The sequence below is a fragment of the Notamacropus eugenii genome, chromosome 2 (genome assembly GCF_028372415.1).
Source record: "Notamacropus eugenii isolate mMacEug1 chromosome 2, mMacEug1.pri_v2, whole genome shotgun sequence".
NCBI lineage: Eukaryota > Metazoa > Chordata > Mammalia > Diprotodontia > Macropodidae > Notamacropus > Notamacropus eugenii.
In genome coordinates, this window is record NC_092873.1 from 311,287,565 (window position 1) to 311,304,824 (window position 17,260).

The 17,260-nt window shown below is 50.4% G+C and overlaps 2 protein-coding genes across 2 annotated transcripts in view; one reads left to right on the plus strand and one right to left on the minus strand.

The window, feature by feature from the left end:
• The window catches only part of MYO1D (myosin ID), a 395,320-nt gene extending 388,902 nt beyond the window's left edge, over positions 1-6,418 (plus strand). Inside the window, exon 22 of the mRNA XM_072644957.1 lies at positions 3,438-6,418. Within this exon, the coding sequence (XP_072501058.1) occupies positions 3,438-3,594 (157 nt within the window). The 3' untranslated portion in view covers positions 3,595-6,418. The remainder of the gene's footprint in view (positions 1-3,437) is intronic.
• Positions 6,419-11,190: 4,772 nt separating this feature from the next.
• CDK5R1 (cyclin dependent kinase 5 regulatory subunit 1) lies at positions 11,191-12,305 on the minus strand. The gene has a single exon (XM_072644960.1). It carries the CDS (start codon positions 12,185-12,187, stop codon positions 11,267-11,269), a length of 921 nt encoding a protein of 306 aa, XP_072501061.1. The 5' UTR covers positions 12,188-12,305; the 3' UTR covers positions 11,191-11,266.
• Between the last annotated feature and the right edge of the window lie 4,955 nt (positions 12,306-17,260).

Genomic DNA, 17,260 nt, shown 5'->3' on the forward strand with positions numbered 1-17,260 from the left:
TTGGCTAGGGCATAGGGGCCACATTTGCCAGTGTTTGGTTGGTTGGTTTGGGCCCAGGAGAGCCCCCCCAGCCGTTGCTCCCCTTCTGTGGCTTGTTCCAATGGCTGACTTGGCAGCTGGTGGCTGAGCTGGGGAGGCTGGAGCCCTCCTGAGTCTACCTGTCTAGAGGCAGGTGGCCCTGGTTCCAAACTCTAATGGAAAAGTGCCTGAGTCACTGGCTTTGATGGGCTTTGCTATTTTTGTGGCCAGGCCTGACTAAAAATAGCTCCCTAAGCCAAGATTTTAGCTGCAGCTGGCTGAAGCAAGAACACATTCAGTATTAAATACCTGACGTCCCATAAGTGAGGACCATGTGTCTTTTTACGGCCTGGCCGCTGTCCCCATGGTGTGCACAATGAGGGAATGAGCAGGAAATCTTAGTAGACATGCACCCTACGATCCAGGCTGCTTCTGTTGTTCAGCACACCTGTCAAGCGCTGACAGAAAACTGGGGAACTGGTCACTTTCCAATCATTTTATTCTCAACAAGACCCAGTGGAACACTGCTAAGTTAGTGGTGATGTGGAAGGTTGCTGCCATTTGCAATGCTTTCCACTCACCCTGAATGACTCCCAGCAGGGAAGCTCCTTACAGTGGGCCCGTTAAGGCTATAGCAGAAGTAGCCATTGATGATTTCCAGACCCAAACTCTCCATCTTAGCGGTCAGGTTGGTCCGGGGTGATATTGGGCAGTAAGGCTGATGAGGGCAGAAACTAGGTGTTATTTGTAACCACTGTGTCAACCTTGTTACCCACCTAGCATCATAGATGCTTAGCCTATTTAAAGCGATCAAACGATCTGTGTATATAAGGCAGGGGTGGGGAACCTGCCACCTCGAGGCCACACGTGGTCCTCTAGGTCCTTGGGTGCAGCCTTTGGAATCCAGGTTTTACAAAAGAAATCCTTGAATTAAGGGGATTTGTTCTGTGAAGTCTGGATTCAGTCAAAGGGCTGCACTTGAGGACCCGGAGGGCCACGTGTGTCCTTGAGGCCGCAGCTTCCCCACCCTAATGGAAGGTGTTTTGCCAACCATGAAGCACTATACAAATGTGAACTATAATAATTAACAATATAATTAGTATAGTAGCGCTACCTTAATAATAATAATATAAGGTTTACGAAGAATTTTACAAATGTTATTCAGGGCTTGCACCAACCCTGGGAGGTAAATATTATCAATATCTCCATTTTACAGATGAGGAAATGGAGGCAGGCAATGGTTAAATAACTTGCCCAGAAATTTTATTTTTCTTGATGACCCGTATTTGTTTTGAGTTTTTGTTATTTTTTTTCTGTGGGGGAGGGAGGGAGAAAAGAAGGTCAGTTTTTATTGAGAAAAATAAAATTTAATTTTCAAAAAAGTTTTTAAGCCCCTCTCAAAAAAAATTTGCCCATGCCCAGAGTCACATAGTTAATAAGTGTCTGAGGCCATATTTGAATTCAGGTGTTGCTGATTATACCCACCCCACATAAATGTGTTTAGAATGAGAAGGGCAATAGTCCCACTGTACTCTGCTCTTGTCTGACCACAACTGGAGCACTTTGTTCAGTGCTGGGCTCCATGTTTTAGGCAAGAGTTTGACAAGTTAGAGAACATCAAGAGGAGAGGAAAACTGGAATGACCTGAGGTGATTGGCCAAAAGAACTAGGAATGTTTAGCCTAACTCAGAGCAGCTTTAAGGAAAACACGAAGGCAGGACGGCATGTGGGGAAAGAGGGTGGATTTATCCACCGTGGCTAGAAGGAAGATCCAGGAACATTGGGTAGAAGTAGAGTGGCACATTCAGCAGGAGAAACTTGCCAGGATTGAGAGCTGTGTGAAAGCTCCCCATCACAGCAGAGTTCTCCAGGCAAAGGTGGATGGGGTGAGAACCCAGATGATGATCATTTGTTAATTCCAGTAGAATTGAAGTCATTTGTGAGCCAGGATTGTTTCCTTCTTTGCAGTTGTATCTCTGGTGCTTTGCAGAGTGCCTGGCCCTGTAGTAGGTGCTTACTAAATGCTTGTTGATGGATGGTTTGATGTTCTAGAAAGGATTCTTGTTCACATAGGGACTGGAACACATGTTCACTGAAGTCCCTTCCTCCTCTAAGATTCCCTCATTGTGATTTGTCTCCTTCCTAAGAGGCCCTGTGTCTGTTAACTGAGCCCTTGAGCTCTGTATGCCTCTGGGCTCCCCTTGGACATCTCAGAGAAGGTAGGACCCCAGCTGGCTCACCTGAGCCTCTACCCAACAATAGAAAATACTAGGTCTCAGCCCATTTTGCCAAATTTCTTTGTCTTTTTCTAAAGCTGACAGCTCCTTAAGTGAATTTAGTGATGGGGGAGGGGAGGACTCCTTCTTTGTATCCCAAGAAGGTAGGCAAGGCAGAAAGGGCTGCCTTTCTCAGTTCTTCCACCTCAAGTCTAACTGGGGCATCTCAGCAGCTAAGAGAAAGCTTGTCTGAGCCAACAATTCATCATCAACAGGGCCTCCACCACAGGCAAAAAATAGATCTGTAACTCCCAGCACAGTTATTATATAGGGATAAAGAAGGAGGGCACATTCCCAGGTTCTGGACTGGGGAACAAAATGGGCCTTCAGTCACCTGACCTCTTCCCATCTTTCTATGTGATGATGGACTATTGGGTCCAGCTCCCAGGTGCGAGGGCAAAAGGACCCTCTTGTTCTGAAGAGGCTTGAGACAGGTTGGGCGTGGCTAGTTTTTGTCTGCAGAGCAATCCTGGGGCAATTGGGAATAGATGGAAGAGAAAAAATTATTTGGCTAAAAAAAAGACACAAATGTGACTGTTGTGCATGGGTATATGTATGCGTGTGTGTGTGTGTGTGTGTGTGTGCATGTGTATGTAGTAGAAGTGATCTTTACATCAGCTCCCTTCCCTTCTCCAGGAAAAAAGCCATCTGGAGCCCCACAGGGCTCTGCTCCCACCCAGGCTGCATCCCAGTCAGATGGAAAACCCATGTGTGAATCTCCACCAGAACTGGGCTGTCGGTGTTAGCCTCCTGTTCCATCAGACAGGCTAGAGCAGTTTCCAGTTCACCATGCATCCTTGGTTAACCATTGGGTGTTTTCTGGAACCTGACTTTAGGGCAGACTGCCGCTTTCTGTCCCAGATTCCCTTTGGAGATCACTGAACAGAGAGGCTCGGTGGCTGCCCTTACCGCCTGCTCATCCTCCCCTTGAGGTTCAGGGCTGTTAGCATTTCTAAGGCCTGCTGGGAACCCACCTGCCTCTTCTCAGTCTTCGAGGGGCCCTTCTCCCCAAAGGGGCTTTTGAACATCAACAGGCAGGGTGGAGATTTGCCAAGGCTATGAGGCAGGTATGGGAGGTAACACTGATTTGGAAACCTGCCTGTCTGATCTGTGTGGGGTTGTTTTGTTCTCTTGTCCTTTCAGTGAGAAACGCCACCTCCAAGTCAATGTCAACAACCCCGTGCAGTGTAGCCTACACGGCAAGAAGTGCACTGTCTCCGTGGAAACACGCATTAACCAGCCAGAGCCTGACTTCACCAAGAGCCGTTCGGGTTTCACCCTCAGTGTGCCTGGGAACTAGCTGGCCGCCCCCAGGCTGGAGAGAGAGAGAGAGACCTTGGGAGGGAAAGGGGTTGGGGGGGCCGGGCAGCAGGGGAGGCTTGTGGTCTCCCACCCCCAGCGCCTGCCTTGGTCCAGCCAGAAGATTAGGGAGCAGACTCCCAGGAAGCTTTTTGTCCTTGCTAAGCATAATAGATTCCAATCTAATCTGCTGAATCGCCTGCTAATGTAGCTCAGGCAACCTGACTAGAAATGATCTCTGAATGGGCTTCCTCCTCTTTCCTCCCCTTCCCTCCTCCTCCCAGCCACCCAGGACCACTCCCCAGAGGGAGCTTTTCTTCTCCTAGCTTCCTTTTATCCCTGACTTCCTCTTTCCTCATGTTCTGTCACCTCCCCAAGAGAAACCAAAGAGCTGGGGGGAAGGGAGTGACTCACCCAAACCATCGAGGCTAGCATCCAAATCCCATTGACAACCCACAAGCAAGTTAAGGATGTCAGGAGTTACCTAAGCCTCCCTTTGCCTGGTCAGGTTGCTACTTTAACTAGTGACCATGCCGGTGACCCTGTAAAAGGGTGGGAAAAAGAGCTGAAAATCTTAAAAAGATGCTCTTTAGAGAATAATGCCAAAGTAACCTGCTCACTCACAGCTCAACCCTGGAACTGAGCTGTGCCTGCCTGGCTAGGGGCCTCTGATCCTCACATCCTCCCCACTCGACACCCCTACCCCTCACACGCACATACCCATGCTCAGATGTCAGCCCTGGTTTCTAGAATCTCTTCCTGAGAAACTTAACTCAGGACCCAGAGCCTTGGTGGGAGGATGAAAGCCATGCATGTAAGCTTTGCCTCTCGCTAGCACCAACCAACACCAGGCCATTGTGTTCAGAACCCAAAAACCAGAGTCTCCCCAGTTCTCGATCTCCTGGCAAGGCTGCTTTCTCACCCCAGGGCACAAAAGGCCTGCTTTAGGGATTCTGCACTTGGCACCACATGCCTACGATGCTGGTACCTGGGTGGCTGCCGCACCCCATAGAGGCCTTCTCTACCACCTGTCCAATGGAGACGTGTGGTATGCTAAAGACCGACCATTCTCTTTAATTAACCGAGCGTCCCCTTATCTATGTTGCACATGTAACCTGTCTCAGCCCTCATTTTTACTGTTGCAAGAGTTTCTTCAGCAGATGCCTTTCCTGTAAAACACTTTTTGGCAGGAGTACTGATGAGAGGTGTAAGTTGGGGGCAGAAGGGATCGGGTGGTTGGGAACTCTTTTTTTCAATACATCTAATTGTGTACTGGGCTTATTTTGAGATATATGAATGTGGTGGGAGGGAAGTGGCATTATGGGATTATGGAAAGTAGGGAGATTAATAAGTAATTAATTAATAATTAGAGAATAGTGATGGATCCTGGCACTGCTGGCCAGGCCAGGACTACCCCTTCATGCTGCACAAAGCCTGATAATATGAAACCAGGCAAAGAAAAATCTCCAGAGTAGAGAAATGCAACCATTTTGCTGTTCTGCACCCAGCTAAAAGTATGTGCATTTCAAACCTAAGCAGAGAGAAGAGCCCTCCCAAGACTACATGTCTTATTCTCTAAGGTAGGCAAGCCAAGTAATGGCTGTTGTCCTGGGAGTGGCACCAACCTGTGATCCCACTGGGAGAGAGGAGGACTTTCCTGGGCTGGGTGTTCTCATAGGCCATCAAAAAAAAAAAGTGTTGAAGTGTGAAGTTACCCAGGGAAGGATGGTTCATTAGCATCTCAAAAGGAAGGAAAAAACTGGGGACTCCATCTTGAAACTAGAAAGAGTCAACTTTGCCCTTGGGTGATTGGGGCAGGGGGAAAGGTGGTATTTGGGATTCTCTTTATCCATTTACCCTTTGTTCCTCCAGATCCTCTCCCCTTCCCCCCAGCCTTCCTCTGGTCCCACAAAGGACAAACCAAGTGCCTCCATGCAGCCCTGAGGAAAGGGAGCAGCACCGTACCTCAAATGCTGGTCCTGTGGTCCAACCTGAAGTCCCACTCCCTAAACTCCCTTGGTTCCAGCTTGTCACCCTGGCACGGGGGCTGTCCCAGAGGTGACCACCTACATTTGCACTGTGTGGGATTCCCCAGCCTGGCATCCCATTGGCATTCTCCTTGTTGCCTTTTTTTTTTTTTATCTAATTAAAGAAGCCATATCAAGCATTAGCAAATAGAGACAAACCTTTCACAACTGCTTTAATAGCAAATACTCAGTAGGCCAACAGCAAAGTTTAGCGATACTGTTAGCGGTGCCAATTACCTGTAGATACTTGTAGAAGAGACCAACGGAAACTTTCTCTGTCCTTTCCATATATTCACCCAAGTATCTTGCTTTGAACTATGTATTTGTTAAAAGTCTCCTAAAGGCTTGCCAAATGAGTCATCTTCAAGGCCTGGGGTGAAGGAGGCCTTTCAGATTCTTATTTTTAATTCTTTTCGAAAAAATAAAAGGAGGCCCTTCTCTCCGAAGATTCATTTTGTTTCCCCAGCCCAGGACCACCAGACAAGGGCCAGGGGTGCACCTGGCTGTCAGAAGAGCTCATACTTCTCATCTGGTGCAAAAATTGGTCACAGGAAACTGACCAAAGGGCAAGGTTGGAGCTCTCATAGAGCCTTTGCATCTGGGCAGTGGTAGAGGGGGGAGGAGGGAGAGGAGAGGGATATCTATGGTGATTGTATGTAATGAAATGTTTCTCTTGATTAAATTAAATGCAGGTTTTTTTTTTTGTTGGTGCATATATTCCTATTTTTCATTAAATTAACTTTATTTCCAAAGCCCTATTTTGATTCATCATGAAGAGCAATAAAGCATTGAATCTTATTTTTAATGTTTTTCCAATTATGTGTCATTTTTAAGTAGGGGTGGGGTGGGGTTTTATAGATCAACAAATATAGATCAACTGTGGACCAGGCATTGGAGCTACAAAAACAAAGAATGATATAGTCCAGACTGACCCTCAAGGAGCTGGCCAGCTCCCAGTCCTCGGAAGGACAGAAGGCAGGTTACATAAAATGGAGAATTCACTTTGGGGCTTTCGAATGAAAAGATGAAAGAACAAAGTTAGGTGAGGCTGAGAGTGCTAAATTCGGAAGCTTGCCTTTCTACCACCTTACTGAGGTCTCTCCTCTGAATGGTCCCTTTCCCATTCCTTCTCCTTTACTCTGTGGCAACAACCCATTTGAAAGATGTAGGATCTTTTCTGACTAAAGAGGAGCAGGCCTAAGTTGCTTACAGCTTCTTCTGGAGCGTCATAGAAGGCTCTGAAGAAAGTTCAAGCCACTACCTAGCATCTCCTACCAGTGGGCAAAGTGGGAACAAGGGAGAAGCAGGAAAAGCAAATAAGCCAGACTTTGTGGGGGAGGGACTGGAATGAGCTGAAAAGGCTTTCTGGATCTGCCACAGAACCAGCAGGGTTCTATGCCCAGTAGGGAACTCAATGCCACTCACTCCCTCTAAAGAGGGAGCCTCCCTCCCTGGATTATATGAAGTAATGAGGATTGCCTCGGGAATGCCCAATAGCTCTGCAGACAAAAGGCCAACACACCTCCCTGACTGGCAGGCGGCATGAGAGGAAATGCTTTCTCCTACACCTTTAGATGTGGGCATCAGTGCCATCCAGCTGTTAGTGCCCAGAGTGGGGATGCTGGGAGGAGGTGGGGGGGAGCAATCCTCAGTTGCTATTACCCATCAGCCCCAAGGAGCTGGGTCTACAGAGAAAAGATGAGAGGGTCTTAATTCTCCCTTGGTTCTTTTCCTTGAGGTGTAGGCAGATAGTTTCATTCAAATGTTGTAAGGATAGTTCTGTCTGACTTTGAGCAGATGATTGCTATTAGAACCTGGGAAAAGGAAAAGCAGACCTTCTCCATATCCCCATTTTTGCTATCAGAATTGGAAATGTGGCCATGATCACGGGTCCTGAAACCTATCTGGCTCTCCAGTGGGACATTACCAGGTTACAGAGCCTTAGTGGGCCTCCCAGACCTTGATCTTAGCTTATCTCACAAGGATCACTTGAATCGAACTGACAGACCCAGTGGGGCCATGGCAAAAAGATTCAAATCCCAATTCATACAGAGAATTCCCTGGGAAGAAGGAAATGGCATGAGCAAACACCACCAGGGCACCATCAGCACCTGGAGCAGGGAACCCCAGTGTCAGAAGTGGAGACAGGTGCAAGTGTCACCCTCCCTCCCCCTTCCCCAGGCTGAGTGGAGCTAGTCCTTAAATCTCATTAACAGCTGCTTAGCCATGGAAGAGCCCCCCACTCCCACTTGACTCCAAGTCAGATCTCTCAGAAACTCACCCTTCCTGCTTTCCTGCCCACTTGGAGATCCTGCGTCTCCACTCAGACCCTCTTGCATCGAATATCAAAGCCCAGGGGAGTGAGGCTGTGCCAGTATAATTATGTCCCCTCCTTTCCCTGGGAGTTCCTCCCTCCCCCTAGATCAAGGCCAAGGGAATCAACTCCCCAGTCCCCCCCGCCCCCAACCCATACGCACACACCTCGAATAACCCACCACACAGAGGGGCCTGGGGCTGCATAATGGATGGTCAGTGCATTTTATTTAATCAGCACGGTACAAAAATAAATAAAAATAAGGGTAGGGAATTAAATTACAGCCAGACTGAGCTTCATGACTTTGTCAGATTATAAACCACACATACTTACAAACACACTACACATACATACAAAATGAGACAAATATAAATTAATATTAACAACACCCACAATTTGGTCAAAGGAGATCTACAGAGGAAATTGCACTAAAAAAAAACCCCAACATACACCACACGCACATGGGTAATTAGCAGTTTCAAATATACAGCTGTGGATCATTTCAAGTGGGGGAAGGGAAAAAGGGGGGAAATGGCACATTTTTTTTCATTGCAAGTTTAACAACTGCTGGAACCAAACTAAACCTAAAAACTGCATGGTAAGAAATCCATCGATTCCCCCCAGGGCTGATGGGAAAAAGAGTGGGGTGGGGAAGGAGAGAAACCAGATACTGAGAGAGATTCCTCTGACTTGGTTTGTGCATGGGTGTAAATGTTCACAACCATCTGTTCTAAGATTATTTTCTGAAGACACAAAATGCGCCTGTTTGCATGCACAAGATCACTGTAAAAGCAACAAAGAAGAAAGGGGTTGTTTTGTTGGTTTTTTTTTTTTGTTGGTTAGTTTTTTCTTTTTTTTTTCTTTTTGTTCTAAAAGTATTCTTCATAGCAGCATGTCAGTTGTGTTCATTGCTTGCACACTCAAGTATATCAGTTGGTCCTTTACACAACACTGGTGATAGGTGCAGGGAAGGAGAGGGGCAGGGAACAATATACTTTACAATGATTTAACTACATGGTTGATTTCTTTTCCTTTAGGCCCCAACCACCTCCAAAATTTGCTCCTCTGCTTCCTCCTCCTCTAAGAAAAAAAATAAATAAATACAGGGAAAGAGAAGGAAACAGACCCAAAACTAGAATCCAATCAAAGGCGCTCAACCAGAGAGTTTCAGTCCAGGCTCGGCTAGCCTGACTTGGGATTAAAAACAAGTCCCCCTCATTCTTCCTTCAGTTCCTTGGCACTCAAAGCCCCCCCTTTGGTGCCACATGCGGGGGGACAAGGTCCCACCAAGACCAAGGGCAGAGCTCATCCCATGATGTGGGAGCGGAAAGGGAACAAACCACAGGAAAAGTCCATCAAGGGAGACTCCAGCTTTCCAGGCAGGGGTCATGCTGGTCACTTTGCAGAGACTTCTTCATCCAGTTCCATGTCCAAAGAGTATCTTACAGTCCACATTAATGGCTCAGTTTAGGCCCCACCACTGACGCTGGGCAGACGCTCTCCTTCCTTACCTGTGAAATCCAGGCACCCTCACCTATATCCCTCCAGGCACCACAGGCTGACTCAAGTTGGCTGCCCGCTCCAGACATCATAAGTCAAAGGCTTCAATTTCACAGCTTTCTCTTCCTTTTTTTCTTTTTTCATTAAAAAAAAAATACATTTTGACTTTTCACTCCAGGAATGATTGCTGCTGACTCCAGCAGTCATCCAATTAGTGTTTTACCTAACCCTAAGCACAATGACCCTTTATCTCCCATTCTGTAAGAATTCCAGTACCAACAGGGCAAACCTCCTGGGTTGTCAGGGCAAACTTCCTGGGTTGTCAGGCCAAACAGAAGAATCTCTTGTAGTATTAGCCACCTTTGTTCCCCACTGCCAGGGCGAAGGGTTACTGAAACAGACTTGCCCCCGCGCCTGTGGTCCCTAAAGTCCTGAGCTACTAAAGGTAGCTATGAGAGACGAGCATCCGCAATGTCCATGGCAGCCACTGGAAAAGGTGAAAACCAGTGGTTTGAGATGACATGTTGTCAACTGAACAGGCTCCAGGAGCAATTAGGGTGTGAATCCAGACTTCATATTTGTCTACAAGATCCAGCTCCCATTCTGGGGCCTGTGGGGGGCTTTGCACAAGCTGTTTGGAAACAACCTGAAATTGACAGGGGTGGGGGAGGGAGTGGGGTATCTTGACACCAGGGCTGGCCCAGATCAACTGAACCAGCTGTAGGCCCCGAGCCACGTGGACCTGCGAGTGACCCACCCTGAGCTAAGCACCAACTCAAGAGTCCACTGGGACTCCCCACAAGGGAGCCAGGTTGCTGCCAGGCAGCTAGAGCAGTATCCCCCATCCACAGGTGTGACACACCAGGTGACTGACTCAATGGCATTATTCAGATAAATTATTCTCCTCCAAAAAGAAAGAAAGTATCCCTAAACACAGTCCCACCCCTTTCACCGGGACTCAGGAAGCTGCTACCCTAATCCAGTAGCATAATGAGCCTGACCAACTTCATGAGCCAGGAGTGAACACCTAGGGCCTGGGATAAATGAGAAGCAGGAATTCTAAATTACAGGCCTTCCCTTTTCCCACTGAAAAATTTCCCCAAAAACACACCCAGCATAACATAAGGTTAAAAAAATTCAAGATTGATTTTCTTCCCTCTATCAGCCATTTTCTGATAATTTCAGTGAAATGAACTACACACTGGTTCCGGGGCAGCCAGAAACCGAGAGGTTCCAGCTCAACATATTAGCAAGGTCCAGGTCGGTATCCTTGGGAGGGGCCCTCAGTCATTCAGGACACAGCTGCCACTTGGGGAAATGAATTCCTCTCCCTTCCTGGGATTGGAGGAGGGGATGGAGTTGAGCTGGGGAAGTAAGGGGACTTCATTCAGGGAGAGTAAGATCCATTTCTAGGACAAAGGGTCTCTGTGGAATAAGCTAAGGCCTCTCCATCTCAAAGTTCAACATCTCATCTCTCACCCCATTCCCAGGACCAGGTCAAGGGGAGAGGGCAAAGGGGGGATAATAAGGGGCAAGAATACCCAGTCCTTTGAAGTTATAGAGAGCAAGGATTCAGTGGCCAGAAAACAACTTGGAAATCATCACCTAAACTTTGCAAAAGGTTTACAGACCAAAAAAAAAAAAAAAAAAGAATGCTCCCCAGAGCAGTCAGAAGTTAAGGACCAGGGCTGGATTAAACCAGGGGTGGGGAAGGCCAAGAATAGGGAGGCCCTTCAGTGGCTTTGCTAGACACATATGTTCACAAAACTTTGTGTTTAATAATAAATTAAAAAATGTACTGTTCCTGTAAGCCGCACACACACGAGTGGAATTCACCGGTCGAGGCCAATGAGAAGCCGGTTCTTGTCCTCCTGACTGCATTCATTCTTCAGGTCAGCAAACACCTGAGTGAAGTAGTGGGGGTCAGCATTAATCTGAAGCATCTTGGGGCTCATGAGATTGATAATGGAGAGGCAGCGGTCCCAAAATGCCTCCTTACAGCTCTCCACCAGGAAGGGCTTGAGCGGGTAGGAGATTTCATTACCCATGTAGGAGTAGGAGAGATAGAGGCAGGTCAACAGGACAGCCTGGAGCTCGTGGTCTGTCGCAACCTCGGAGGAAATGACGTCCCTGCAGAGCATGTACAGGAAGACCACGTTGGCCGGCGTGATGAAGCCCTGGTCCTGCCAGCCTTGAAGGAGCAGCGAACGGTCCACGCTTCGCAGCCAGAGCACCGGGTCCGTGGGGGACAGGTGCTTCAGGCGGTAGCATCTCCGGCACAGGAACTCCCCCAAGCACCGCAGGAGCTCGCTGGTGGAGGCCTGGACGATGACCCGCTTGGGCGTCCCGGGAGCAGTGGCGTTGGGGTGGGGGGCCTTCTTGACTGAGGACACAGCAGGCTGGGAACCAGACAGCTGGTTGGCGCTGGGGGCCGGGGGCTGGGCGGGCTGGGGCTGGGCGAATGTGGACAGGTTGGCACAAGAGAGCGACTTCTTGAGGTTCTCATTGTTCAAGTGGGTGATGTTGTTCTGGTAGCTGCTGTTGGGCTGGACCTTCTTGGAGTTTTTCTTCTTGGCCGACACGGCCACAATCCTCTTCCAGGGCAACACCGAGATGATGGAGTGTCTTTTCAAGCTCTTGTCCTTGGCGTTTTTGCTGTTCTGCACAGCGGTGTAGTGGCCCACTGTGGCCGAGCCATCCTCAAAGATCGTGGCCTTTCGGTAGCTGGGGGACAGGGACAGGACCGTGCCCATGGTGGCAGGTGGCAAGCGCAACGCGAGGCTGGGGGAAGGCAGGGATAGTCCCCCTGCGGGCCCAGCCTGCCAAGGCCAGAACCCTGCTCTCCGGAGGTGCCCCTGGCTGGGGGGCTGGACTCCGATGAACAGCGGCCCCCTTCAGATCTGTACAGAAAAACAAGATGGTTTCTCTTAGCATCGGAGAGGCTGAATGAAGCCTCCCGGTATCCTCACTCAGCCTCCTGGCTCCCACCCGCCCTCCTCCTCGGGGAAGCCACGGGACACCGAGCCCAGCGGGCCAAGCCGGCCTGGAGGCCGGCTCCCCTCCCCACCCGAAGCCCCCCGCCGCAGCCCCACCCTCCCCCCCAGGGCACAGCATCCTCCCTCCAAGCCCGCAGACCCCCCCCGGGGCGCACCATCCTCCCTCCCCGCCCGCAGCCCCCCCCCCCCCGGGGCGCACCATCCTCCCTCCCCGCCCGCAGCCCCCCCCCCCCCCCGGGGCGCAGCATCCTCCCTCCCCGCCCGCAGCCCCCTCCCCCGCAGGGGCTCGGGCGGCGGCTCGGCTTACCGGGAGAGCGGCCCCCGCAGCGGCGGTAGCAGCAGCGCAGCGCGGCTCCTCCTCGGAGCTGGCTCGGCTCCCGCCCTCCGCAGTGCGCACCCGGAGCCGCTCCCTCGGCGGCCACAGCGCGGGGCGCGCGGGGCTCCCGGCTCGGCCTCAAGCTTCTGTCCAAGGTTCTGCAGCCGCCGACTCCGGCCCCGCCCCCGCCGGCCCCCGCCGCCCCCGCCGCGCTCCCGGAGCCCGGCGCCCTGTCGGGGCCGCAAGCCCTGCCCACGCGCCGGCCGGCCGGCCCCCGGGCTCGCTTGGTTCCGCTGGGGAAGCCGCCGCTCGGAGGCCGGGGCGGGAGCCGGAGCGGGAGCCGGAGCAGGCGCCTCTAGTGTCCGCGTTCCATTTCAGAATCCCGAGACGTCCGCGGCGGCGGCGGCGGCGGCGGCGGGGGCGGAGGCAGCAGCAGCAGCACGCGGCCCCGGCCCCGCCCCGGCCCCGCCCCCCGAGCCCCGCCCCCTCTCCCCGCCCCCGGCCGCCGTCGCAGCTCCCGCAGCAGCTGCTGCCGCATCGGCCTCGGGGTCCCCGGGGCTGTCAATCGCGCGGCTCCCGGACGGCGGCCCAGGAGACCCCGCCCCGCCCCGCCCCGCCCACGCACGTGCCGCCTTTGTTCCCACCCGAGGCGGAGCCCGAGGGACCCCGACCGCCCGCCCGCCCGGGGCGCTGCAGTCTCCTGGGCCCGCGCGGGGGGGCTCCGCCTCGGGCAGCCGCCGCCCGCCCGCGGCCGGGCTCCTCTCCCCGCAGTCTTCCCGCAGGAGCCCGGCCAGCCGGAACTGCCAGCCCCCGCGCCCCGCGCCTAGCGGTGCCCACCCCAGGATTGCCGGGCCCCCACCGACCAGCACGGGCTGCCAGACCCCTTCTTCTCCCCACCCAAGTCACCTCCAGACCCTCCCGGGCCAGCCAGGCAGGCGATGGTTAATGGCTAGTGAAGGAGGTCGGCCGGCCGATAGTCGGGCTCTCGGCGCCGGAGTCTCGTATTAGGCTTTTCTCTCCAAAAACAAAAGAACGATCCTTTCAGTCCTTCCACCAGGAGGGATGTCGCGGAGATGACACCTGTGCTTCGGGAAAGAGCGCTGGGTGGAAGCCTCCAAATCTCTCGAGTCTTCGCTTTTTCCTCTTTAAAATGAGGGGGCTAGGCTAGATGACGCGCGAGCTCCCTCCCAGCTCTGAATCGATGACCCCTCTGCAGCTTGGAGAAGCCAGAGCTGGTGTGGCCCCCTTGTGATGAGCCTCTCACAGTTTAGGCTGGCTGGTCTTCAGACAATAGACAATGGGCCAGCCGTCAGTCAATCAATCTCACACACACGCACACCACACACACGCCACACACACACCACACACACCACACACACACACACCACACACACCACACACACACACACACACACACCACACACCACACACACACCGCCCTCACATCATATAATAGGTAGAAAATACATTTAAGGTCCCTTCCATTCCTAAATCAACGATCCGACGGATTAAGCACATTCATCTCAGCACAAGCATCCCTTGTCACTCACGCTAGAACGGGGCCTCTGCCAAGCCAGAGGATGTGGTTGGAAGAACAGTTCAAACAGGGTTCAGGTAACAAACCAGCTTTTCTATACCACATAATGGAACACAGCCAAACCTTGGCACTCAGGAACTAAAACCTGAGTGAAAGCGCACCATGTCTGCAAAGAAGCTAGCCCTGAACCCTGGCCATGGGAGAGTGACATCAGAGGGTGCTAATGCAGGGGTTTTAAGGCCTTGAGCTGCAGTGGTGTGGTTGAGAGGCAGTGATGTGGTTGAGAGGCAGTGATGTCAGCCTTGTCTGTCTGTTGAAGAGCCTTTCAGCTCAAATACTCAGACATACTATTCTGGCTGCATGAGCCCAGTCATTACTTAGCTTGTTCTAGGTACTATCAAGACTATCAAACTGGAGGTATTGGTAATAGGGAGGTTCCTAAGACTAATGAAATCACAAGCACAGCCTCTATCCCATCTTTTTCTAGCAGCAACAAAAAACAAACCCCACAGTCCCTCCTCAAAATCACAAATGAATTTATTGAAATTTTTAAAAATCACAAATATATGAAGACTTTCTGTAAGACTATATCCAAAATAGTCCCAAATGATACAGGGCTTTCCAATTAGAGTGCATTAAGAATAAAAGCACATCTCCATCAACTGTTCCTCCCATAGACCGTAACTGGGATCCTTTCCTGGTAACCCTTTAAATTTGAACTTACTTCATCTTGGACCCTAAATTTTAAGATAGAGTTGGTAGTCAAGGGTAACAACATTCACCCTTGTGATGTGAACAGAATTTTGAAACTAGAAAATACCTTCAAAGTAATCTGGTCCAAATCCATCATTTTACCAGTAGGGAAACAGGCTCAATGAAAAGTGATTTACCCCAAGTTCCACAAGCTAAAGGGGGCCAAACGAGGCCTAGAATACAGGCCTCCTTACTCCTAAGCCCCTGACCCTTTCCTGTGCTACTTTCTTATCAGCTCATGTCAGGGCTACTCCTTTAATATTAAGGGGGCAAAAATTAAGAAAGAGGCATGATGAAATAAGCCAGGCTGTTGATTCTGCAATAAATTTCAGTTTTGCTAGAATTTTCTACAATGCTCTACAAGCCTGAGATTTTGCTTTCAAATTCTGTGGCAAAGGAGAATGAATTACTGGATCCTGAAATAAAAGTTTAGAAGGAGTACTACCTTCCTCCCCACTCCAAACCCTCTCACAATGCACCTTGGCAAAGGGTTCCTTTTCACAAGCCCCTAAGCACACCAGGATTGTTTTCATGACATTTTCAAGTCCCACAACATCCTGACCTAGAAGAATGAGACATTCTTTGGCTAAATCTGTGCCTTCTCCAAATAGGCATCCTTCACAGCCTAGAAAAAAAGAGCTCATTCCTGCCCTCCAAATAGGGAGGATGTAGCCATTCCATAGGGAATCCCCAAAAATCTGTAGTTTTCTAAACTGTTAAAGGTTTGGCACCTTTTGGAACACACTGTAGGGACTGCCATCTAAGGATCACAGGATTTAGAGCTGGAAGAGACCTTAGATATACTCTAATCCAGTAATTTTACAGATGACAGGGTAACCCCAAGATTGATTTCTCCAAGGTCCCACAGGTGAGTCAAGTAGTAAAACCCAAATTCCCACAAACCCCAAATTGTCTGATTTCTAATCCAAAACTCTACACTATCACACCTCTGCATGGCAAAACCAAGGCTGCAGAGGAACAGAGGTTAGCCAGCGGGCCACCACTTTGGCCAAACAGCTGGCCCTCTCCCTATGGTTTTTATACCCCTCAAACAATGCTAATTAAACCTCACCTACTAGAGCCTACTCTCTACAACAGCCTCTCCTGCACTGTACACCCCACACACACATATGCACACCCAGGCTAGGGGAGGTGGTCTAGGAATGCAGTCAGCAATGACCGTCTGGATAAAGACCCCAGGGCAGAACAGTCTGGTTGGCCAGCTTTTCTCTTCCCTATCCTCCCTGAGGACCCAGTACAATAAGATCCCTGAGGTTCATCTCCATAAATCAGGGAAGAAAAGAAGCCCTTTGACAAACTGAGCTCTCCTCGCCTGGGGGCACCTCACCCCTCCCACCCTAGCCTGTATAGGCAGCCAAGGACCCAGCAAACCACAACTCCAGAACAATCTTTTTTCCTATTGGGATCCTGGGGCGCCATCTAGTGGTTCTTTTAAGCAACACATCGTTGGACTTCCGCATATACAGGGGGACCACATGGCTTCAGTGTTTTTGCCTGGCGGTGTCCTTGTCCCCTCAGAGTGACCACATGGCTTACATCCAACTGTGTCTCCTTTGGTCGACCTTCACGATAAGCTCCTGGACTACAGGTGAGTTTGCCCCGAGCCTTCTCCCACAGACCTCAAAGCACAGCACAGGCCCCAAATGAACAAGACTTGTGGGACTGAACTGTACACAAAAGCTTCGGCTGAGCTGCTCCCAGCTCACTTAAAGGTCATACATGGGAGAGAAGAATGGTAGCTCCTTGGGACAAATTCCCACAGATGAACCAAGAATAAGGAAAGCTAGGGGCATCGGATGGGGAGAGGGCACTCTAAGATTAGCTATGATATACTTGATACTTTGTATTTGTGAAAATGAGTATTTCCAAAAAACGTGGAGTTACACAAGAAAATTGTGACATGTAATATTTCCCATCTAAAATGTTTGTAACATGCACTTATGTATCAAAAATTCTTTGACATGTGTCAATCTCTCAGTATGAAAATAGGCTTAATTTCTTCCAATCTGCTCCAAAATTTCCCCAACCACACCCACCCTCATCCCCAAAGTGCTCAATACTTCAGGACTCAAATTTATGTGTTCCATCAAGCCCAAGAGTACTTTGTGGCTAAACTCAGTTGGGAAATCCTTTACAGGACTCTCAAGATGCAAAGGTTGTTTGCCATCCTGGATTTCAGTTACAAGCTTCTTCCCATATCCCA

What these genes read in the sequence shown, in the direction of transcription:
- CDK5R1 (XM_072644960.1), bottom strand. Translation starts at nt 12,187, where the DNA reads ATGGGCACGGTCCTGTCCCTGTCCCCCAGCTACCGAAAGGCCACGATC.